The 26,140-nt window shown below is 35.7% G+C and overlaps 1 protein-coding gene across 1 annotated transcript in view; it reads left to right on the top strand.

The window, feature by feature from the left end:
• The window catches only part of USH2A (usherin), a 365,445-nt gene that overhangs the window by 33,533 nt on the left and 305,772 nt on the right, over positions 1-26,140 (top strand). The window contains exons 5-11 of the mRNA XM_056487445.1: positions 738-801; positions 3,085-3,379; positions 4,654-4,838; positions 7,766-7,987; positions 9,291-9,384; positions 16,161-16,356; positions 17,125-17,255. Coding sequence (XP_056343420.1) covers positions 738-801; positions 3,085-3,379; positions 4,654-4,838; positions 7,766-7,987; positions 9,291-9,384; positions 16,161-16,356; positions 17,125-17,255 — 1,187 coding nt within the window. The remainder of the gene's footprint in view (positions 1-737; positions 802-3,084; positions 3,380-4,653; positions 4,839-7,765; positions 7,988-9,290; positions 9,385-16,160; positions 16,357-17,124; positions 17,256-26,140) is intronic.

Genomic DNA, 26,140 nt, shown 5'->3' with positions numbered 1-26,140 from the left:
TATTCATGTAAATCATGGTAGAATGAGAATCTCTCAGCCTCATAATGCCTGAGAGTTTTATTCTTCATCTCCATCTAGAATTTTATATGTTCTATATCATGGCATGATCATTGAAGAACAGTGGGGGATATTTTGTTGCTTTTCACTAATTCTTGGCTCTGCAGGTCTAAGAACACTGATTATTGCTCTTCAGGAACATGTACAATTTGAAGCTAACTTCTAAATATATGTCTCATAAACAGCTTTATTATGGCTTTGGGCAAGAGAGTATTCTGTGCCCCATTTCCTAAAGCTTGTATTTGGAAATGTATTTTGTTGTGGTTTTGATTCTGAATACTGGATAGCTAATAATCATGTAAAAGAAAAGAATATTTTAAAATGCTTTTTATCTTTATTGTATAAATTGATAGGTACAGTTGTACCTACTGTATCTCTTCTCTAATTAGAGGTGGCACATGGATTGGCTCATTACTTCTGTCTAATGAGCCGATCCCTGTGCCACCTCTCTAATCAGAAAAGAGATAGGTACAAAATGTTCTTATAAAGTTATTATAAATCATTCTTTTTTATCAAAAAAATTAAGTCACTGCCCTCTATAGTTTTGTCCAGGTCCAAGATGGTTTCATTCAGGAGGGGTAATTGTGCAAGAGAGATTTCTGAGTGCTGAATCAAAGGTGCTCTCATGCAGTGCAAAGCTGCCTTCTGCTCAATAGATTATTTATAGTATATTTCCTTAGGTTTAGAACAATTTGTTGGAAGAATGCAAGATTTTCGATTTTACCCAGTGGCACTTACAAACAGGTAAATAACTTCTATTTTTGTAGCAAAATAAGAGTGTGGTGAGAAGGAAGTATAGATAACAATATGCTTATTTCCCAAAGTGTAGTGCTTTTCTGATGTTTCCTTTAGATAACTGCTTATGATGAAGTAGTTTCCTGAACCTGAATTCAAAAATTACCTTTAATCTAAAAAAATTTTGAGTTAAAATAAATTCAACAACTTAATGTGTTTTGCTTTTGAACAGTTGCATAAATAGACTTGATGTATGTAGTGGTGTATGTAGTATATATGTAGTGAAACAAAACACTGCAATAAATATGTGCTCTCCTTGTTATTGTTGTCCTTGCTACAACCTGACTTAGTATGTATTCTGCAGAGAGTAGATCCAGTTGCTAGATTTCAATGCTTATAAACTGTCTAGGTGCTACCTACTCATCATAATTCTGTCATAATAGTGTGTGCTGATAAGCTTAGTTTTGTTGGATAAGACTTGCTAAGCTTGCTCTGAGCTCCCTCCCTGTGAACTGCAGGGCAAGGAAGGGAGCAGAGCAGACTGGTCTGGTTTGACCACTCGGGTACCAGTGATGCAGATGAGCAGGACAGGCATTCCAAAAGTGATGAGCATGCTGGCTTTGTGCTTGGCTCCCTGTGCTTAGTTTTCCTCTGGTTTCCCTTCCCCACAGTATCCATGTCAGGTATTCTTGGTGCTCCCCCACCCCACGCACACAGCCCTGCCCCGAGGTGCCATTGTCCCTTGCTCCCCAGATGAGATTGTCACCATAAGCCACCAATGACTTAGCTCCTCAACCCACAGAGCCCTGGGCAATTGCTTTGACTTCCTCTGTTCCTGTGGCCAAATTAGTGTTGCCAGTGCAATTTCTGTTGCCCTCCAGCCTCCCTTCCTAGCACATTACAAAGAGATGTTACCTTTGTTATCCAGCTCATGCTGGATTAATCCAGTGTTTCAGGCTGGCCAGAAGTAGTCAGGTCCTATTTGTCTGCGTGGTGCTTCTGGGGAGGCTGCTCACAATGACACCAGGACTGCAGACCTTCAGGCTACTTCATGATAGTCTTTCAATAAGATGTAGAGCAGTTTCCTCCGAGCTCAGCTGTCTGCAGGACATTATGATGAACTGAGCTTCTGTGAATTGGAAGTATTAATGTGAATCTGAATTCCAAGTTTTATGAAAATCACATTGGTTGTATTTCTCAGAGCGATGCTTGTCAAATCTTTTGATCTACAATTTAGGTCAGTGAAATGAATAAAGCTTAACAATTGAAAATTAAGGTATTTTACAGACTGTTTTCACCTACTGATGTCTTTCTAGATTTGGTTTTATATTTACAAATAACTTGGTCCAAAATGATTGTCTGGGATAAACTGGGAAGGCTCTTGCCTGCCTACCAATTAATTTAAGGCTATGGATATGTAAGAAGTCCTGTAACTCTGGGTTCTGTGGAAGCTGTAGTGGCAGCTAGCAAGTATTTATTTGCTTAAGAAGCACACGTTCTTATTGATAAAGTAAGAAAATGGGAAAAGTAACAAGGTTTACATTTAAAAATTCAGTCTCTTCTAGACTCACAAAATCCTTCCTTTATACCAGCAATGAGCAGATAAAGAGCTGTCTGTGTCATCCATAAACCTGCTTGCTTGCCTGCCTATCTGCCTTCATATCTATTTCAGTTGCTGATGTCAGAGGGCACTGAAGTATCTCAATGTTTTGACATGACTAGGTCTATTGCAGTTTTAAAAAGTGGGCATTTTTAATAAAATTAGCTGAAAGTGAAAATATTTCTATCCAAGTTTCCTAAGGTACCATATGATATTGTTCAAGCTGGTCTTTTGGGAATATTTGAGTGCAAACATTGGACTTTACTGTGGTTACAGGCAGCATATTGACACTGTGGTATATTTAAGAACAGAATCCAGACTGCTGATTGGAGTCAGACATGATGCTGCAATAAAAAGTTAGGAGTTTTTCTCCATGCATCTATGGCAGGGTTCATCCTGTCTAGCTTTCCCTTGGTGCCCTGTGTCTGAAGAACTCCATATATGTGGAGCAGTGAAAGGAGCTCCAGCATGGTTCTTCACAGATATTTTTTGAAGATGCCTATTGCCACCATTGATAACGTAGAGACCTTGGGGGGAGACTTCACTCCTAGCTGAGTGCCTCATTTTTATGAGCTTAGATCAGGAGTTGAGGCCTTCTGCTATAATCTAAACTGAATTTTATCTATGAACCTAGATGCACAAAGTGTTCTTTTTTGTCATGTATGTAATTACTATTCTGTATGCTGTGACAGAGACATTTTGGAAGTATTCTCTGGAAAATTCCCTCATCTTCATACGCAGTCTGAGTGCCGCTGTCCTGGGAGTCATCCCCGAGTGCACCCTCTGATACAGAGGTACTGCATCCCTAATGGTGCAGATGACACCACTAATGACAGGGTGCTGAGGCTGGATGCAGAAGCCCATCCTCTCTCCTACATCAATGATAATGACATTGGGACCACCTGGATTTCATCTGTGTTTGCAAATACTGCAAGTCTGGATCGTGGTGTTTCAATCACAATAGATTTGCAGAATGGACAGTATCAGGTAATGGGACAATGCTGTTTGTCATTTATGAAAACAAAACTAAGAAAATATTATTGTAGATATTGCACTGTAGTTTTGAGGATATTCAAACCTTATGCTTTAAAATGTTATCCTTAGAGGACCAGGAAGAAAGTTTCCTTTATTGGTGTGTAACAGTGCTAAAGGCAACAGAACACACATTATGGTTCTTGGCATTCTCTTTTGATGTGCCTGTTTTAACAAGCTGTAATCTAGAGTAAATATACAAGAGTAGATATCCTGTGAGAAGGCACCAATATTTAGAAACTGATTGTTGTCTTTTAACTCCACTTCTGTAAATTTCAACTTTAATTTCTATTAAAACTTAAGGTGCTTCTTTCATATCTGCTGGTAGAAAACTGACTGCAGACAAATGAAATTTAATGTATCAAAAGCCCATTGACATATTAGAGGGTGTTCCTGTTTGTAGATGTTCTGAAAGTGAAAGATTAGCTTCCCAAGGAGTATGAAAAGAGAAAATGATAAGCAGGCATAGTTATTGGAGAAGCCATATTGCTTCTAGCCCTCCACTAGGCTGTGGAAGAATGTCAGGATGTCTTGGAAAGAAGGACATATCAGAAGTGGTGCTGCATTCACTATAGGGTATTCACCAAATTTCTGTATATTCTTGCTGGCCATTTTTTTTTTTCTTTTTTAAAATAATGGTAGGGAAAGAATGTGATGGCAGGCTTTGGCTACATATGTAAATGTTAGTTGTTTAGTTAAAAGTCATTTCAAATGTATGTGAAATTCTTGGCTTTTGTTATTTGATACATACACTTCTGCTTAAGCAGTATGCTGAGGGATGTGCTCTTTACAGGTATTTGATGAGAATCTGAGCTAAAAACATGGAGAATTAAAAAAACAAAACAAGCTTACCTGCTATCAGACAAGCAACTTGATTAAATGTTTGGCAACACAAAGTTGCAACTTTCATTTTTACCAAATTAACATTGTTGTAACAAATTGTGGACCTGACTGCAGTGCATTTTCAAACAGTCTTTGAGAAAAAGTGAGGTTCTGATGCAATAGTTCAGTAGTTGTGTGATATGTCTGAGAGATCAAAGAGCTTTTTCAATAAAAAAGGTTCTCTTTGGCTTTCATTGGGAATATATGGGGGGGAATATGGCTGCCTCTGTCTGTGAGTGGTAAAACAGACTGTATAATTACATTAAAGAGAAAAAAAAGGTTTAAATTCTCGTTGTTTTACAATTTAGTCATTATTATCAGTTCATAAATTTGTTGTCTTCTTGCAGGTATTTTATATTATACTGCAGTTCTTTAGCCCACACCCTGAAGGAATAAAAATTGAAAGGAAAAAAAGAGATGATCTAGAATGGGAAGACTGGCAATATTTTGCTAGGAATTGCAGTATTTTTGAAATGGAGAACAATGGATCTCTGGAAAAACCAGACTCTGTCAACTGTCTCCAGCTGCATAGGTATGAGTGGGTATTATCTGCATAATATAGATTCTTCAAACAGTTAACATCCTGACACAATTCCTTGCTATGTCCCAGTGAGATAGAATCTTTTAATTTGGCACACTCATTTGTTATGGACTGCTGAATATATAAAAGACTCTAAACAGGACCTTTCAACTCAAGAGTGCCAAAAAGTCTTCTGTCATTTTTTTATCAGATTTTAGTAATTTGATGAGTGTTATTTTTGTAGTAGAGTTTCAAAATATGTGTTAGTGATTTGATGGCTATTGCCAGTAGAATTGCAGAACACTAAGAAGATAAGTGGAGGAAGGTACTGATACAACATAGTTCTAAACTGTCTAGTGAATGTGAAAGTCTACCTTCTGATTTCTGGGAGGCAAACTTGTTCTGAAGCTTGGAAAGGAGGCTGGACTGAAGTGCAAAGGCCAGTCATTCAACCCTGCTAGTGTTATGCAACACATGTAAAAATGAGTTGAAAATGGTATCTTGAATCTTTCTCATCTTTCTAAGCAAGGAGCAACATAAAACTGTGGGAAGAGGGGCTAGAAGGATTATTACCATTTAGAAATATGTTGCAAGCCCTTTTACTGTCAATTAATGTGAAAATTTCAAGCTATATAATGTATAAAATGTATGCTTTATGTGCTTTACATGTACACACACATGTATAAAATTGAACTTATACCTCTACATATATTCAACTGCATTATCTCTTGCCTGAGTTCAGATGCCAGTCAGTATAAGGCTTGTTTAGTACTTGGCTGGAAATCAGTGAGAAAATACATTACCAGGTGCTGTAGGCACTTTTTCCCCCCACTTTTGCTACCTTTCTAAGACTTTTCAAGTGTCAGCATCTTTGTTCTCCAGGAGTTCAGAATTCTGAGGAGAGGAGCATAAGGTCATTTGAGTTACACCACTTTTCAGCAAAGGAATCTGAGCTTTATTGCTGATCTTTGAAGCAGAGGGTACAGGAATAGGGAAATACCTTAAGACAAATGTTTTTGGATAAATAACCCAATTGAGGTGCAATACCACTTTCAGCACAAAAAATATGCATTTGTATGATTTTAAAAAAGACCTGAGGAGTTAAATATGGACTGTTTCAATAAGTGTTTTCTAAGCAGCACAGTTTCTCCCCTTCAATTAAAATGTAAATGATGATAGGAAGTGATATGAATTAATAATTTTTGGGTACAGCTGATGTACAGAAAGCTTTAAATGATAAGACATATGTTGGTGAATATTCTATGTGCTCAAAGAGGAGTTTCTGTTGAGATAAAGCTCTAAATTTATCTCAGCAGTGTAACAGAGTTCCCTAGAGGATTTTATTGTAAAGCAAAACTCGTTTCTCTTTCTTTCTCTCCTGCCCACAAACTCGTAACTGCCAAGACATGATTGTCTGTCCAGGATTTAGACACCAGTGTCCTGGTGGCCATCCAGGATTCCCTGGGTTTACATGAAAGAAAAATTAACTTGGTTTTGAAATCCTTGCCATAACTTGATGGTTCTTGTTTTGGTGATCCCATGCTGGTACTGAATGGACTCTTTTTTCTGTCCTTTAGAAAATGAAAGTGATTCAAGTTTTTGTTTCTCCATCTGTACCACCTGTGTAAGTTAGGAATTGGTCATTGTCCTTTATCCCCTATCAGAGGCTTAAATCTTTACTTAGTCTGAATACTGGCTGACCCTTATTTTAGAGTCTCCTTTGTTTTCCTGGTTTCCTGAGAAACTGCATGTAGATGCCCTAAAATCTTGATGACTTGCTTATCTAGTTGCCATCAGCCAGTGTTTCTGCTGTTCCTTCTGATGCTTCCATACCAACATGGTATCTGCCATTTGGACCTGTCTAAACATTTCCATTACAGTTCTATACTGTATATACAGCCATGGAAGAAATACTCTTTATTTAGATTTTAGATTTTCTTTGGAGGGAAAGAGAAGACATAATCACCCAAAGAAACAGATATATTCTACTGAGATTTTCTGTAGAGCACTGACCTGGATTAGGAGCACAGGAAATTCAGAGATCCTTCACAATGACAGAAGAGCAGTCAGAAGACTCAGCAGACCTAGCCTAACTAGAAATCTCATCTTTCAAAAACTGACACATTTTGAAGTGACATTTTTTGAATGTTGCATGTCAGGTTCCAGGTGATAACGTGAGATACCTATTTTTAATGATCTCATGTAGGTGTGCAAATAAGCAGACATTCTTTTCAGAGGCTAAACTGCCTAGTGCATAGACCAATATGACATGATTCATGCCAAGTTGTGCAAATGTGCAGTTTATATCTTCTTGTTTACTCAGTTTTACTCAGGACTGTGCTTCTCCTACCTGGGCTTATATATGTAGTTTTACTCTTAAACTTACTACTTTCCATTAAATTATCTTACACTTCACTTGCTGGAAGGTAGCATTTCTAACTCTGCTCACTCAGATGAGCAGAATATATAGTCCCATGACTCTGGAATTCAAAAGACAGCAATCATTTCTGTATGGTTCTTATATGGTTTTAGCAAGTATATTACTAACAATATCAGCCTATTAATTATTGTATCAGTCATTGGATGATTTCCTTAGGTGGTTCAAGCCTAGTTTGTGTTTCTCAAGGACAGTGTGTTAAACTTTTTGAAAATGTGTGTGCAGACGACACTATCAGTCACACTTTAATAATATTTTGAATTTGCCTGTTAAAGTCTTTACTTTTAATTGGAAACTTTGGATCTGGAGAAGAGCATGGTATTTTAGGGCAAAAACAGACATATAGAGGATGTTTCTTTTCCCCTTCTTGAATACTGGTGACTGGGAATCCACTGACATAAGAATTTTTACCCAGAAAGTATGAAACCACCATTTACAGTTGAGACATCTGTAAAATATATAATATTTTGAGTTTGATTTGTTTTCCTCTCTATTTAAACAGCTTTACACCGTATTCTCGTGGTAATCTAACTTTCAGTGTCCTTACCCCTGAACCAAATCACCGACCTGGTTACAATGATTTTTATAATACTCCATCTCTTCAAGAATTTGTGAAAGCTACACAAGTGAGGATTCATCTCCGTGGCCAGTATCACACTAATGAGCCTTGGGTAAATTTTAGGCATAGGTACTATGGAGTTAATGAAGTTACAGTCAGTGGAAGGTAAGTGCTATGTGACTCTTCCCACTTCCAACACTGTTTCTGACTGTTACAGCTCTGCACAGCATATAAGGACCTGCCTAAAATTTGATCAATTTATTTTGCTTTTACATGTATGATTGAGAAAGGAAATTTGGTCTGAAGCAGTGTATGTGGTTGGAAATGACTAGTGTACTGTTTTGTAAAACTGTTTGCTCACATTTTATTTTAAAATTAATTATATTTATTACACAAATCTGTCAAAATCAATCCTTTCCTTGGAATTACCAATGCCTCTAAGCAAAGGCTTATGACTGAAACAATGGCTCATGCTTTATTTCAGTAACTCTTCCAAGCTATAGATTCCCAGACATGGCAATTTCAACAGTCAATGCAGAGCTTGTTCTTTGTTTTAGTTGGAGTTTTCCTTTCAAAATTGGGTAGCTGTCAGTAAAACTGTTGTATTATCTGTGACTGACAACTTTATTGTTTATGGTAAGTGTGCTGTCTTGTGAAAGAACTAATTATGCCCTGTAAATAATATGCAAATTTGGCAGTGAAATAGTTTCCAGGAAGCATATGGTGAAGATTTTTAAGTATTACTATTCCTTAATTTATTTTGCTAGTTCTCATTTTGAGAGAAAGCACCCTGGTGGAAGTCATGTTTACTTTAAAATTGTCACTCTTAGTAATATATATTTTGATTATTGATTTAGATGTATTGTGATAATGCATTTACTAAAACAGCTTTATTTTGGTGACGATGTAACAATAAAATATTTTCAGCTGTAGTTTGCAAAGCTATGCCCTGCCTCCAGAAGAGCAGCCCTTCAGGTAGAGTGGTGTGATTGTTGGCTATTAATTAAGACTCTGTACACATTTTATTTTAGTAAGAATTGGACATTTTAACAGAGATAAAATGGGTTAAACTTCAAAATTATTCTTGAAGTAGTTAAGATTTCTTGAAAAACTAGAGCCACACTGGAAGTTTTAATATAGATGAAAAACTGTAATTTATTTAATAAAATTTTACATATTAATGTTATATACTGAAATACAGTTTTCGTTGCATATCATATAAGGCTCTACTACATGCTGGTTTTTATTTTCTTGAAAAGAAGTTGTTGTTGCTTAAAAATATATTGAGTGAAGTAGTCTTTCATAGTTTACTGCACCTAAGAACATTCTCTTTGGTGACATTTATTTGTTCTTAATGAAGAACCAGACTATGTAATACACAAAATTGACTTTGTGACTGTGTAATATATTTTTGCACAGATGTGTTTTCATATTTTACAAGTTTTCACACCACCTCTTTTTCTTTCAGGTGTAATTGCCATGGCCATGCTGATGAGTGTGACACAACTATGGAACCATACAGGTGCCTGTGTGTCAAGGAAAGCTATACAGAAGGAAATAATGTGAGTCTCACTTTTGTCTGTCTATGCCACCTGTGAGCAGCTTCAACACTGGGATTTCAGTCCTGGGACTGAAATGTATATGTGTATATGTGTGTGTGTTAGTGTAGGCCTGTCTTTCAGAGGCCTTTCTGTAAATTTTTATCAATTAAGGAAACAGATGTGTTCCACTCTCCACCCTCACCAAAAGCCATTCCCCTACAGACCATCAGAAGTGTCCTGTTCAGGGGTTTGATTTCTTCTTAGAGATTATGCCACTTTCAAACATCAGGTGCAAATCTGAGATTAGACTGTGAGCATGTAATAAAGATTCTCTCTGCCTGCTATAGCAACTAGTGAGAGTCCTAGAGACTGAATATGCTACTCCATGGTAATTTTAGTCTGCTCCTGTGGGCTCCATAGGTGGAATGCAGTAGGCAAATTCTTGGAGTTCAGCTTTCAATTTAGTTTCATTTGAAAGGAAACAGTTCAAGTGGTCCATAATGCAATCCAAAGCACCATAAATGCAAAATTATAGTTTTCATTTGTGATTCTATGGCTATGTGGCTATGGAAGAGCCAAAATGGGGTTGATTACTGTAAATCATGGTATTCTAGATAAAAATGTAGACAAGAGCTCAATGATACCACTTTTCACTTTTCATGCAGCCTTTGGTTTTCTTGGAAGCCATTCATGTACAACTTAACAAAAGATGTATGAGTAAAAAAACTTGCTCAGAGAAAAGATTCTCTAGATTAGTTATTTATCTCAAAAAAAAAAAAAAAAAAAAAAAAAAAGAAAAGAAGGAAAAGAAGTTGAGGTTAAGAAAGAACGAGTTACATCGAAGGAATGAATCCCTCAATCTCACTGAGTGTTAGATTTCTGTTCCTTGCTACATTTATGCCTTTTGGAAATAGCCTTTTTGAAAATTAAGGAGTTATGTAGGATAGCAACAGCAGTAGCAAAGGGGAGTCTAATCACACATCAAGAAAACCCCCAAGCAAGTATTGCCTGCTGGAGCAGAGTGAGGAGAAGTAACCTCAGAGCATTTGATACAGTGCTCATGATTGTGTGAAAGATCTTTGTAAAATTTCATAGCAGATCTAAGTTTTCTCACTTCTTAAGCAGAAGTGTAGGATCTACAGTCTAAATGGGACTTGAACAGCAATTTCAAGTTTTTGGATGGGTCAAATTAGAAAAAAAAATTCAAGCTGACAGTGTCCCTTTAATTAGAACACACATTGTGAAATGTTACTTTGTAAGGATTAATTATAAATATTTAATAAGATCTGGAAGTTCACCAAGCACTCTTGCAAGACTTAGGCTACCTTGTGAAAACAAACCAAATACATTTTAATGATGTATCTGCCTTATCAGATATTTCCTGTCAATGTTAATGGGTTGTTCCACTGAGTGTCACACATCTTTGATTTGGCATATATGCATTGTAACTATAATTTAAGTGCTTGAATTGGCTGTATTAATTCAGAATACAATAAGGGTGTTGTTTAATTATTTTTCTCATTCTTTAATAACCGTGTCAGTATCTATTAAACATGAAATAAAGTTGCAGTAATAAAATAGAATTAGTATTTGGAAGTATATCACTAATTACTTTGAATTTTATCTATGATTTACATGGAATCCAAACAACTTAAAGATTTTTTTTTTTTTTAATAAAGCTAAGACTTAAAAGCAAAACAAAATTCCATCCTGATTTTTGACTATCATTGGCATTGATAAAACTCTGTCTGATAGCTTACACCTGTTTCTTTAGCTCCTACCCCAGTGAATTATGAACTGTAAAAGAATTTTTTTTTTGTTTAAGTAAGCATTTGATGAAGCAAGTTTCCAAACATAACTTGTTTTGGTAGAGAAAAAGAAAATACCTTTGAAAAGAAATAGCACTATCAGCTGGCAGTCTTTTTAAAGTTCTGTACTAGCAGTGAGTAAGTCACCATAACTGAGGGGCTATAAGAAAGTTTTTGGCTTTAGAATGGGCTTTTTCTATATCTTGAAATATCTAGAATATATCTAGAAATATCTAGAAATCAGAGATCCTTGAAAAGTTTTTTACATATGGCAGAGTATGTCTTTGTCAGGTTTACACTTCATACAACTAAAATTACTATCTTGAATTTATCTGGCATATACATCTGGCTAGCTGTTGTGCAGCAAAGCAATACCAGAAATGAAAAATCTGCATAACTATTACAAATAGAAATCTTAATTTGGGTATTTGCATTACTATGTTATAAAATCTGACATACCAAATGGAATTTTTTTTTTCCTGAGTTCTGTTTTGGTGAAGAATAATGATGAAATATGTTGCTGTGAAATCTGAGATTATGGGAAGAAGGGGTTGCTTAAGAATGATTTGCAGATGTTGAGGGCGCAGATCATGAAAAAAGGGAAATTAATCCTCACAAAGCTTGTCTCTCATTTTATGAAAATATGTTCATCTTCTTCATTTAAAAATTGTTCTCTAAATGCCTTGGGTTTAACTTTGGGAGATAGCTCTGCCTTTTACAAATGGAAACTGAGGGGCTGAGAGTGGAGTCCAGATTTTGGTAACATTTGTTATATGCATATCTTGTATGCAAAGATTAATTTTTAGACTTGGGTAAAAGTATGTTCAAAAACTTTCCAAGCTGTCACATGATGAGCTGGAAACAGCACATGAAAGAACAAGACAGTCACAAGGTTAGCCTTACATTGCAACCTCAGAGCCTCATTTAAATCAATCATATAGAATTTAATAGAGAAATGTAATGGGCAAATTATACAGGAGTAATTATAGAAATCATAATAAAAAAGAAAATTTAAATAAAGCCACTCTGAGAAATGCTTCAGAAGATATGAATGGAAGTGAGAGACTGGATGCAGTAAAGGCTTCAGGTTTTCAGTTTTCCATAGTGGTTTTAAACATCTGAGGTCTGAAAACTGGATAATGGCATGTGTTGATTTATCAAGAATTGAATAAGACTTTTTATATTGTTACAGAAGAATATATGTAAACCTTAGTTAAAGGTCAATCTCTATAATGTTAGATGTTGGAATTGATCATAAATAGTACATGAGGAGCTGTAAATATTATCTACATTATAGTCTATAACAAAGAGTTCTCACTTGCAGAAACAAGTAAGGCAGCAAAAAATGCACTTTTTGGTACATGGAGCATTGGGATGCAACCCCATAAGACACCTTTCATTTCTGTTCTGTCTTCCTTGGGACTCCCTTGGAGTCACTTAGTGTTCTAATTTTGGTTGTGTTTTTTTTGTTTTTTTGCTTCCCCTAGTAAAACTTGGCTTTTAAGTTTAAAAGCTCTTTGATCATTGGGGAGTTTGGAAGAGGCAGATGTAGTTCACATGTAGTCTTGGTGGATATTCAAATGCTGTAGGGAGGGTGCTGGTGAAAGCTGTGAGGAAATTAAGACTGTCTTTAGAACATGGCAAAGCTATTTGGAATAGGTATTCCCTAGAAACTATATTTATTTGGCCAGGGAAACAAAATGGAGTGAAAGCATAGTGTATGGATGCAGAAGGGGATCTGATAGGAAAGAAAAAATTGTATATGATTAATTATCCCATGACAGTCAACACTTACAGGGCAGCATAAATAAACATGGGTACTATACATAATGGAGCTTCTCAAAGACTAGTCAGCATTTCAAAATGCCTGAGAAGGTGGCATTCTAACCTTGCTGTCACTTCATCAGATTTTAAAATTGTGTGCTTTTGATAACATCTATTACAGAAGCATATGTATAGGTGTTATAGGTGTGCATATATATTGTTTATTGCAACTGAACTGGACTGCAAACTTCTACATAGGTTACAAAAAGGAAAAAAGGAATTAATTCCACTTAAAATCATATATATAAATATATAAAAGAATGCCATTGAGAGGCAAGCAGCAGGATACTTAAAAAGTGTTGAAATAGAAGGTTCTGGTTAATCATGACTTATTGCAAGTTTTAAAGTATTCTTACTGTTGCTGTCTGAAGTATATCTTTGGATATTTGTTGATTATTTCTTCAGAGGCACTCAGAATTCTTAGGGCCTAAAAATGAACTTGGTACATAAAGGCTTAGGCTCAAATCATTGGTGGTCTTTCCATAAGTATGCTGGGTTCAGAAATTTTGAAGTTTAATTTTTCATAATAATTTTAGTAAAGAAAATCTTGAATTCATTATTGGAAATCAGTTTTTAATTATAGTTTTAGACTAACGAATTAAACCAAGTTAGCCTTGGTATTTTGGCCACTTGGCTCCATGTGATATTCTGTCAGGAAACTTTTCACAGATGGTGAGTTGAAATACTGTGTATCAAGCAGGCAGGTTTGTTATTGGCTGTAGGGAAAACCATATATTTTAGATGTTTTCTTAAGGTCCAAATGTAACTGAGAATAAGGACATCTGCATGTTTCTGGGTGTTACAGTTACAGAGAAGTGTTGGTTTTGTTAAGCATTAACATCCTTTGTAAGTCAACTGCTAAAATTTGCCATGGGCATTTTGGAAATTTTACATGGAAATTTTACAAAACTATCCCATTTTACATGTGGTAGCCTGGAACCAAACGCCAAATCTCTCGATTTGCAATTCTCAACTACTGTGCTTTGGACAAATGCACAGTTTAGATTTTGTTGAATGAAGACTTGAAGATGGCAACATGTGCATCATAGTGCTACCAAACATGAAAGTTCAGCCCTGGAGGTCTGGAAGTTAAATGCAGTTCTTAAACTAATAAAGGTGTGACAAACAGCAGGGTGAAGTGGGGGTCCAGTGCCCATTTTTATTGCATGCAGGTGTGACAACTGCTAGAAAAACAAATGTTTCACACTCATTGCCAACTTTTGAATAACTGCTTTGTGCCAAGGAGGTTGTAGATGGGGGAGTCAATCTCTTCTCCCAGGTAACAAGTGATAGAACAAGAGGAAATAATCCCAAGTTGGCCTAGAGAAGGTTTAGATTAGATATTAGGAAAATTTTCTTCAGTGTAGGGTTGCTAGGGATTGGAACAGGCTATGCAGGGAAATGTGATGGAATCACTGTCCCTGGAAATCTTTAGAAGTGTGTAGATGTAGCTTTCAGGGATGTGGTTTAGTTGTGAACCAACAGTGTTGGGTTAATAGTTTAACTTGCATTAGAGGTGGAATGATCTTAAAAGTCTTTTCCAAACTTAGTAATTCTATGATTCTTAGAAGTTTTGCCAAAGTTTTAAAAGTCACAGAACAAGAGATGCTTCAGAGGCTCCTTGCTATGTAATCAGATGCCATCTTTTTCTCTCATACTCCTTGGTGCTTGTGTGTCATTTAACAATAGGTGCAAGCACAGGTGTGCATAAGTAACTGATCCAAGATGAAATCTGAAATGAGATGATGACTGCTTTCAGCTGCTCTGTGGCTGGCCATGCACAAATGGGAACTCAGGGCTGACAGGTTGTTAGCTATTCCTGCACTGTTTTCCTTTCAAGGAGGATATATTTCCATAGACATGCTGGGAGGAAGGAGCTCCATGAGCTGGATAACTTGGCTGGTAGCTTTTCTCTTTGTTGTGCTTCCCAGCTTGTGCCATGGTTTTTCTCAATGTGGGGAGAGAGGGGACATGGATAAAGATGAGGGAAGGACTTGAATAAATTAGAGCTGTGTAACTTGTGGAAAGTTAGGGTCAAGGTGTTGCCCTTAGTACACTTAAAGTGAGATAATCACAATTAGGCAGGGATTGCTCTGATTAGCAAAGGCCAGAGTTCAGGGTCTCAAGTGAAAACCTCCTAATTTTCATCCTGAAAACTCCTTTTTTCTCTCACTGTGGTGACATTGTGTGTTTTTGTTTGTTTTTAACAGATAGTAAAAAGGTGCAGTTATTATTGCTATCTTATTGCTTACTTTTTGTTGAGTCTATTAAATTTAAAGTTCAGTAGATAAATTCTTGTGATTTCATTTTCTCTTCCAAGTGGCTTTTGCTATAATTTGTGACTGGTCTGCAATTCCTGGACTATCTTAAGCTTATGATTTTTAGTCCAGATACTTTTATACACAGATGATGCTTTCCCAGCACCAGCAGTGAGTGAATCAGTTTAGAAACTTCAATACAATTTCCTAGTTCTCAGTGTATAAGTGATATAGACACACTAAAAAATAACAAATAATTATAATAATGCTTGAAATAACAACCATGAAGAAAGGTGAGCATGCTTCTCAATATTGAGAGGGAAGTTACCCACAAAAGAAAATAGTTGCCCAAATACTTAACAGAAGCAACTTACTTTGAAGCATTTAAATTCCTTCTGAAATACAGAAATTATGATTGCAATATATTTGCTTCTTTTGTTTCACTCACAAGGTCAAAGGGTAGCAGTACAAACTACAGTTATTACAATATTAGAATCTAAAAGAACAGACATTGTTTAAAATGCATCCAAATGGTGGATTAGGTAAATGTCTTCTGTGTCAGAAACAGCAAGCACAATTTTGCATCTTTAAGTGTTTAAGTGAATTGAAATCTCAGGACATTAGCCTGTCTCAAGTATCTAAATTCTTAAAATTTTGTTCTTCTGCCTGCCTTCCTTGGTTTTACTCTGTTTTTAAAGTGACTTTAAAAGATTAAAATAATAATGAAAATGTTCGGTTTATTTCCCTTTATGCTTTCTCACTTTTTGTCTAAGCCCAATATTACTAGCATTTAAATGGGGGAAAACACATTAAAAAAACCCAACCAAACACAGAGACTATAACAGTAAACTTGTGAGATGAAGAAACACGTCTCAGAAGCAGCATTTTCTTTTCCAATTTATTTCAGTGTGGTCGCTGTTTGCCACTGTACAACGACAAACCTTTTCGCCCAGGTGACCAAGTCCATGCCCACAACTGCAAACCTTGTCAGTGCTATGGCCATGCAGAAAGCTGCCACTATGACTTAGCAGTGGATCCTTTTCCTCAGGAGCACCACCGAGGTGGTGGTGGAGTGTGTGATAACTGCCAGCACAACACAGCTGGTAAGTCAAAGGGAATGGGCTGGTTATTTTGCACTTCCTTTTTGACTAAGTCTTGTCTCAGCTGAAATTAGTAATGCTCAATGGCTGACAGTCCAATGAATTCTCATGTATATGCATTTTTAAACTAGGCAGATAGTGCAGTAACAACAGTGGTGTCAACTCTCAAACCATGGGAAAATACTGTAAAATTTAATCCAGTCTTGTATATAAACCTTCATGCAAAACATATTCAAATAAATAATTAAAATATATGGTTTCAACGTTATTCCCATTACATGTTCTAGAGCATTTAAATCCAAAATATAATCTTATTGGACAAGTTTAACAGACAACATCTAAAAAGCCTGTCAAATTTTGCTCTGTCAGTTTCTTGCTTGTTGAATAAATCTTTATTCAGTGTAGGTAGTTCATTTGAATTAAAAATCTCTTCTATTTGTTTTCTTGGCTTTATCTAGTAAAGATAAAAAAAGAAAAGTTTCAGGTTTAATTTTTCCAAAAAAAATATATAGGCATTTGCATGGCACAGCTTTTATATAAGTGTGGTATTATATAACAGATGGAAGTTTAATGGAGTAAAACATAGTTTGTAACAGGTTCATTGTTTCATATGCTCTGGATCACTAAATTGGCAGGTAGAGATGAAAGGTGCATTAAAATGGACGTCCTGAAAATTATAGAATTCTCTCAAAGGAATAGTCTTTAATTTTGAATTATACAGCTAATTTTAATGAATTGGAAGCCATAATGCATAACCTTTCTTTCATGCAGGAAGGAATTGTGAGCTGTGCAAGGATTTCCATTACAGACAAGCAGGTGCAGATCTTTCAGCCATTGATGTTTGCAAACCCTGCAGCTGTAATGCAACAGGCACCAAAAATAACAGCCTCCTGTGTGATAATGTAAGTAGCCTCAATACAGAAAAGGAGAAAACATTTCAATGTTTTGGGTAGACAGCCATAAGATTTTACAAAATATATTCAGATAGTAACTATTCTAAAAAAATAATGCTTAAGTTCAGCCTTCTTGAAATGATAATTGACTTATATCAGACATTTGAAAGCTGAGAAAACAGAGAGGAATTTGAGATGTACTGCTGAAGACTTACTCATCTAGATCAGCAGCAGACATGAAAGATGCTGAATGAATAGTAGTTTTGGGATGCTACCTCTGTACTCAGTATTTTTAAGACATCTAGGTTTTAAGCGTTTTTGAAGGTCTTGGTACTATCTTAAAATTAATAAAAGGTTTTGAAAATTCAGGCAATAAGCTGAGCCTGAAATTGACCTAAAATTAAGCTACTTTTCCCTATAATAAGACAAGGATTGATCTCCCTTTTAATTTATAAAGTCCATTAAAAATAAAAGAAACCCACAAAGTGATGCTGAAAAGAGAACACCATCAGCTATGCTTTTAAAGCCAATGGACCTCATTGGCAGGCAAGCTGTCTAGTCCAATAATAAATCTGTCTGTAACTTTTAAAACATGCATGTTGGGAAAAAAAACCAGGAAAAGTGATTAAAATTTTGAAGGTATGCTAAAGATATATTGTGTTATGTGTTCTATTCACATGTGTCCTGTCCACTGCCAAAATCTAAATTTTGTTAGGAGTAGGGAAGAAAATAATTGTTTTGAAATTTATTTTAAAAGTCAAACTTATTCTGCAGGTAAATGTGATAGAACTTTTTCAGCTTTTTGCCACTTTCCCTATCTCTTTTTTCAACACTTCACAATCTCTGCCTTTTTTCATCATATGTCTATTGTCATTGTATTTTATTTAACAGTGAACTCTTGTGGATCCTATTGTATTTCCATCCTCAGTTAACATCAGAGAGCTACAGATACGAGCCCAGTTTGACTCAGTGCACCTCACAGGACTCATGCATTGGTATATACTCTGTGTGACATGCACATTTAGCAAAAAATTTTAAAATAGTCTGCTGTGTTAAAAAGATAAATTATTTTACAATTTTCAGTCTTCTGAAGTAACACATACTGCTAGTAACACAGAAGAAAAAAAGCCTGCAAAACACAGTTATCATTTAGGACTATTTTTCAAGACATAAGAGGAATGAAAACAATTGTTAATTTATGTGCACAGGGTTTGTGGTGAAATGTTAACCTAAATCAGCTTTAACTGTGATTAATAATCAAAGGAACAGTAGTTTACAGAAATCAGTGCTTTATACTTAAATATACAAGAATGTTGATGATGCCTGACCATGAAAGTATGAACAGGGAGATGAAACAGGAGAAATGGGGGAGACTCTATTGCTCAATAAAGCATCAATTGCTGCAGTAGAAGCAGAGCAGGGAGAAATGATTGAGAGGCATTAAAGAATAGATTAATAAGGCTGGGGACTAAAGGCTGAACTGAATTACATGAAATAAGAAGGCATCATTGGAGGAAGTGTTTCCAAATTTGACCTGTGAAAGATGGAATCGTAAGGAATAAGGACCCTACTCATGAAAATTGATTGTCACATCACATTGATAATTTTCAAGGAAATTTGCCAAAAATGGGGCAGGATACGCTTTTACTGCATAACTCATCACTTTTTTCAGATCATCAACATTTTTTTCTTTTTGCAAAGTGCCACTTTAGTCACTAAGTTCCAAGAGGTACAGAGTTCCAAAATTAATCCGTTGAATCACAAAACAGTCTAATCTATTGAATCACACAGAAGGAACATTCACTCATCAAATGAAGTATTATTCATGCTGATAATTTGCAAGATGTGTAAAAGAGTTGACTGCAAAACAGTTGCTCCCATCTCAGTTCTTTGGACTGATCATGAAAACTTAATGCCTCTTCTGTTGCCTATTGCACTCTACCCTAGGTGAGAAATGCATGTAGGTGTGGAGAATTTCTACCTTGCAGTTTCTCACTTCTCATACATCTGAAGATCATGTCCACTTACAGATCAGTGTATAATTTCCTTTGTATTTTTTTAAAGTGCAAACTAACATATTAAAACTTCAAAATTGTGACTTTATGGCTTACAGTAAAAGGCAGAATTTTAGAAAAGTGGTGTAGCAGTGCTCCCACAAGCAGTTTGTTAGGTATTTTTGCAGAGTGAGGTTTTCCTTTGAGACTGGTGAGTGCAAGTGAGAATTGCTGCAGCCTGATAAGATTTGTCCACTTCTCTGCTGGTTATTGATGTTTAGTCATTGTAGAAAAGATGGTTGCATTGTCTTTGTGAGCATTTGTCATGAAATATTTCAAACAATCAGAAAGTTCAGATGAACTGTTAGAGGTACTTGAGTCTTAGAAGAATGAAAGAAGAATTGGCTGCCTTCCTCCTTTCTCCCTAACCACTCACACATGAAAAAGTTCTACCAGAATACTGCTGACGTGATCATTCTTGCTCTAGTTGGAGATTAATGTTCTCTGGCCCTCATACCAAAATCCTTTACTCATTTTCCTGTGCTGCTTTCTACCCAGACTGCTCTACAAATGCTTCCATATTCTATCAGGCATGGCAGCTTCTGGGCATTTGTTATTAGGCAAACCTGAAAATGCTGCTATTGCCTTTACCTAGTCTTTGGAAGTAGCATTCTGATCTCAGTGAATTTAGTTATCTTTTTTACTCAGGTTTTGCTGATTTTTAAAAATTTATCCTTAACATCCAAATAAATACATATCATGTACTTCTTGTTGTGAGGAAGCTGTATTTTACTGTAGAGGATATTGTTCAGAGTTGCAAAGACTTAATTTTCTTCTGTCAAGGTGGCAGCTTTATTGTCTCGTCAAGAAAACTCTAAGGATAGAAAATGAACAAATTGTTAGTACTGTTTTCTCTGAAGAGTCACATGAAAGCAAATTCCAGTGCTACTGAGTAACTATCTGAACAGACTTCAGTAAGTGAGTTACTCCAGAAAGGTGAAATCTGCACACTCCCTAAATATGGTTTTTAAAGAATTATATACGTATATATGCATAAAATGAAAATAGTATTTCTATTTCTGTTTTCACTTCTGAGTTAATTCTTTTATCTAAAGTTAGAATGAGCATTTCCATTTTCATTTATCCATCTACATGGATTTCAACCCATTTATTGTGATTGACAATAAATAAATAATGGAATATGTGTTGGAAGGGAAAGAACATAGGTTAAAGCACTTAATTAAGGGGATTTCAGTCAACAAATATACCAAAGAGAATAAGGAATGTAAAAGGTGCAAATGTGTCAATGAACAATATTGTGCATAGTGGAATCCATAAAAAATCAAGTTATCAAACGCTGTGTGTGTTCTGAATCCTGGGTTTCCCTTAATGGAAGGCCTTTAACCTTATTGCTAAAATTATGGAAAATGAGCTTTTTTTACGTTCAGTAATCCTATGGCTTTATTTCAGATGGATTCTGTAAAGTGGAAATGCTGGTTTCCTGTGAGAGTTTATTTGTGGGATTGGGTCTACTCCCACCCCATGGAGTATTGTGGGCAGAGGGTAAATGCCTCATTTTATGTTTCGAGCAGAAGTAGTAGAAAGCTACTGACTTTTGAAAGTCATCATATGTGATGACAAGAAGAGATACCAGGGGAGTGCAAAGGAACTTCATTATTGCTGCTTATTCAATTTTCAGTTCCCAAAGCCGACATGCCGAGAATACTCTCAGGTATTTGGTGTCAGACCATTAACCTATGTGTGCGAGCCTGCACACTGTACCCTTCTCATTTCCTAAACTGGAGAAAAGGAAAAGAAAATAAGAGTCCTCAACCCCCTTGTTCCCCCTTCCTGAGACTGCAGACAACTGGATGCTGGGGTCCTTGCCAGGTCTGCATCAAGTAAGAAGATAGTGAGAAATATATGATTAGCATTTATATCAGAAGGGCAGAACGTTGAGACTGGTACCAATCAATTGCAAAATTGGTGGTGGCAGGATGAACAGAAAGAATTTCTTGCCAGACCTAAATATACCCCTGAGTCTTGCAATGCCCTGAAACTTGCAGTGGGTCAAGGGAAGATGCTTCTGTTGTGGTAGAGAGTAAATAATTGAAATTAGTAATGAGTTGGCCAATTATAAAATGCTATTTTTTTGTCAGATGTTTTGGGCTTCAAAATCAGAAGTTAACTTTGGAAAAAGAAACTTCAGATGTCAGCTTTATTTGTTTTATTTAGTAAGATCCAGCCTCATAATGCATTTATTGTCCAGAACTGGAGAGGCTTTCTGATTCTGTTTTTGACACTATGTTGCTTCTGTTACAGACACCAAAGAAGAGCAATTTGAAATTACAAGCATATCCGAGGGGAAGGAGTTGATTTTAACTTTCAGAAAGGCTTAGGCAAATGATTTTTCCAGCAAATTGCATTTTATAATACAAGTATACATATGGGCAACAAGAGTTTAAATAGTCAGAAGTTATATTTCTGATGCTATAATATGTACATGTTCAATGTCTACTAGGTGAGTTCTATGGCTAAACAGTTTGCTGTACTCTAACAATTAAGGCAATTCTTTGGAAAATCTTACCCTTTGTCCTGGGTACTTAAATCTCTTTTTAAGTCTGTATATCTGTCAGTCTAGTAACAGGACATTGGAAGGGATGCTGAACAGGCTTCACTTTGAATTTGTCATTCTAGATGGAAAGTGTTAAAGTGCCCCCAGTTAAAGAGTGTTATCTCAAGAGTCTAAAGCAGGTGAACTGCTCAGTATAAGCTAAAATTCAGAAACATTAAGTAGTTGGATTCCTGATTAAGGATGGGTTTGCAGCTGTGGTTTATGCAGGAGAAGGTTGCTGGCATATCTTTTGTAACTGTTTAGACTCAAGGATATAGGAATAATGTGTATTTTGTACATAAATTATAAATGACACGAGGGATACATGTGAACTCAGCATCAGTGATTTTTCTGTATCAAATGACAATTGCAGTTATGAGGTCCCAAGACACACCACCACTTGGTAGTAATGCTCAGCCAGTTTCATTTTCAGAGTGAACCATCCAAACAGATATTTGCCATCAGTGATTTAGTGTTAATACACAGGCTTTGTGTCTGCTGGCTGTTTGGGTCAGAACCAGGCTTCTCAGGCATAAGTAACAGAAGCACTGATTGCTTTCTGCTCTTCAATAACCAGTATTGGTTATAGAAAATGGAAATATTTTTCTTTAAATGGCAGATAACTTTTGAATCGGGGAAGGGGGAAATTTTCAGTAATATCTCCAATGAACAACTGGTGAAATTCTAGTTGATAAAACCTTTAAATATTCATTGCTATTAATATTTTCAATGATACCATGGTTTCCAGAGTAAGCTAGATTTACAACAAAAATAGCCTCTCTCCTTTGTAATTCACTTGGATTTTTATGCAGTTGCTGAAATGGTTTGTTCTCCCCATTTTGATGAAGATTACAATGTTATAACATGTGGTACACCTGTTTCTGCAGCATTATAAACATTTATCAGCTTGCTCAGCTTCTTTGAAACAGTATTCATTGCCAAACATTTCACAGATTATTTTGGTGCTTCTTTGTCTGTACAGAGAAGTTAAAGATACTGTTTTTCCATGTTTCTCATTTTTAGATCAAATTCTCCCCAGATTAAGCCCAAATATTCTTTTTACAAGGGAGATCTGCAAATGGTTTTGTTAGCTGGTTCCTGGATGAAATTTAAAGTTTTTAGTTGGCCACATATTTCTCCCTCATTTGAAGAGTTAAATTTATTCTTCAAGCATAATTTTTTTTACCCTGTTATGACTGAGTTTGGGGACGTACATTTTCTGCAAGTGCATGTGATGAAAATTACTGCTTCTTGTAATAGCTTGACACAAAATTATGGTGGAGATCCTGGTATTCTTTGCTTCTTTTAGCACTTAGTAATCTACATGTTTCACTTGTGGCATCTTTACTCATAATTAGCCATGGGTTTCCAGGTATTCAGGATCAGAACAGCTCTGCTGTATGAAATGAGACTAATCTAGCACAGTATCTTCTCTGATTACCAGAAGCATGATCCTGTGATGTGATTTTCTAGATTTCAGTTATTTATAGGTTTAGGGCTACCTGAGCTAAACTCATGATTTTTATCCGAGTAGCCACATGTTTGGTGTCCACATATGGAATTAATCTAACTAAATTTTTTTAATCAAGTAATTCCTTTAAGTTTACTTTCTTAGAATTTCCTGGTTGTTCTATCTTATAACTTGAGAAAAAAAAGAGTATTCATTTTATAAGGCACTCATGATTTTGTAGCTATATGTTCCCTTCATTTTTGGTCCTTTATTTCCAAACTGTAAAGTCTTTAGTCGCTTCTCTTTTGTATATTTGCTTATACTACTCACTTTGTGACCTCTTTTATTCTAGGGAGGGTAACCAGATATACAAATTTTGTAAAATGTTGATACAAAACAGATTTTTTTATGACAGAATGAGATTTCCTGTGTAATTTTAAGCTTTTTATTGATAATCACAGTACTCCTATTGCCTTTTTAGCTGCTTCAGAGCTTCCAAATGACTTGTAGGGGAAATGGAGCAGCTTTAACAGTTTCTTTCTTGAGTAGTAATAGCTAATTTTGGAGTATCACTGGATACCTATAGTCAGTGTTGGTTTTCCCCAAGCATTAGGTTTGTACAATTTGACTTTTTGATCATCCATTTGGTTCAGTGTATGTGATCTATTCTATTCTATTCTATTCTATTCTATTCTATTCTATTCTATTCTATTCTATTCTATTCTATTCTATTCTATTCTATTCTATTCTATTCTATTCTATTCTATTCTATTCTATTCTATTCTATTCTCTATTTGGTTCAGTATATGTGATATATTAAGATGCTGCTGACTTGAAATGCAGTATACTATCATGTTGCATGATTTTCCTTTGGGAAAAAAGTAGCAATCTTTTCCAATATATCATTTTAATTTCTAATAGAATGTAGAATAATGATACAAAACAGCCTACTAGAATGTAGATCTCAGAAACTTCCCTACAGCCTTTTAAGGAGATGTAATTTTATTCCTCTTTTACTGGTGTTGATTTAAACAATTATTAACTATTTCGGTAATTTTATATTTAGTTTCATCTAGAGCTTTAGTTTCAGGTGTGTCACTTTTCAACAGATGAGATTTTGCTGAAATATTTTTCTTCTGACTCCTTTGGTTTTCAGTCAGTCTTAAAAATCATTCCTGATATAGAAAGGTAGTACCTCTTTCATAGTGCAGAGCTGTGAAAGACTTCCTTTGCAATCTCTGTTGTGGTTCTCTTTCCTGAATGCTACACATAATCATAAAAACATTAGTTGGTCATCTTCTCTCCTCAAAGCAGAGTTGTTGTCAGTGCTATATCTAGTCAGTCATGATTTTGTCTGGATAAATCTTGATACCTCTGGGAATAGAAATTCCATATCCCCTCTGGATAGCCTGTTACTGATGCTGCACTTCTCTTTTAGTGAAAAGTTCCAATGCCCACTCTGAATCTGATAAATGTGCTACTTAATTATTTCTTGACCTGATTCTCTGGCAGTCTTCCTTTGTTTCTGATATTTATTTTTTTTTCCTTCATGCTTTAGGTGAGTTACTTGTTAAATGCTCATTTTTGTGTTGCCTTATTCTACTTTTAAAATTTGATGGTGGTTATCCTCTCTTATTTAGCTATCCTATTTCAATCTTTCTTTCACTTATTGAAGATTACATTTTGCATGTCATGCTTTCCTTCCTGTGGTAGCTTTCGGATTAACTTCAAAGTTCTTTTGGGTATGAGTTGAGTGCTATTGTGTAACCTGTGTGTGCTGCAATCACTAGGACAAAAATGTTTCTTTTACAGTTAGGCATTAAACAGGGTATTTTTCTTCATTTAGGATTAAACTCAGTTGCTTTTCACATGTAAGTTCTCTGATGAATGGCTGGGATGCATGACTGGGTCTCTTATAATACACTAAATATCTAGATCAAATCCAGTCTAGAGAGGAATTGACTTGAAAATCCTTGTTGCTGTGTTTTCTGTAGTTGTGGTCTTTTAACTCTTCTCATACTTGCTGTTGTCTTGTGTTTTAAATATCTACATCTTCCTTAAAAATAAGGCTGATACATCAGCAACAGATCTCTATCAAGAAGTCATATTAAACAGATTTTATGGACTACAGAATCCTCTTTTGAAGAAAGGGTAGGAGTATATGCTTCTCTAACTTCTATTCAATATTTCCTGCACTGAGAATTTGCTATCAGATTTTGAAATGCTCTATTTTGTATTAATAAAGCTTAGAGCTTCATTTTAGATTTGAGGATGTGATGATAGTATTTAAGTGGAACTTCCCAGCAGCTTTGTCTCTTCTGTTGTTTCAGCTTGGCTTGACTCATGGATAAAAGATGAAAAAGGCAATGGTTAAGAGAAATTTTTGTTTCAAAAGAGAAACAAAAGAGAGAGAAATTTTTGTTTGTTAGCTAATTAAAAGCAAAGTGCATTGAACTACAGTTGTTGATGTCATAGATGAATACTGGTTTTGAATTACTGTACTTTTTCATATTTGCAAATATTTGCACTGAAAAAAATATTCTGACCCAAAGAAAATTCCTTGTAACACAGTTTCTTTATTTCTGCATTTCCCAGAACACTTCAGTTTAAAATGTTGGTTTTTGTTCCTTTATCATGAATCCCAAGCCTTTTGTCAATTCCCATCTCTGTGTTGCTTTGACTCACTGGGATTGTTTTTGTGTTGTGCATACCCAATGTCTTTGTCTCTCCATCCCTGTGCTGTTGCCCTTTCCCTGTGGTTGGTTTCCCCCATATTGGAACATGATGAATGTAGAAATTGGGATTTTTCCCTGGCTTTCAGAGGTATGAAATTGAG

The sequence above is a fragment of the Oenanthe melanoleuca genome, chromosome 3 (assembly GCF_029582105.1).
Source record: "Oenanthe melanoleuca isolate GR-GAL-2019-014 chromosome 3, OMel1.0, whole genome shotgun sequence".
Classification (NCBI taxonomy): Eukaryota; Metazoa; Chordata; class Aves; order Passeriformes; family Muscicapidae; genus Oenanthe; species Oenanthe melanoleuca.
This window is presented reverse-complemented; position numbering and strand designations above follow the sequence as displayed.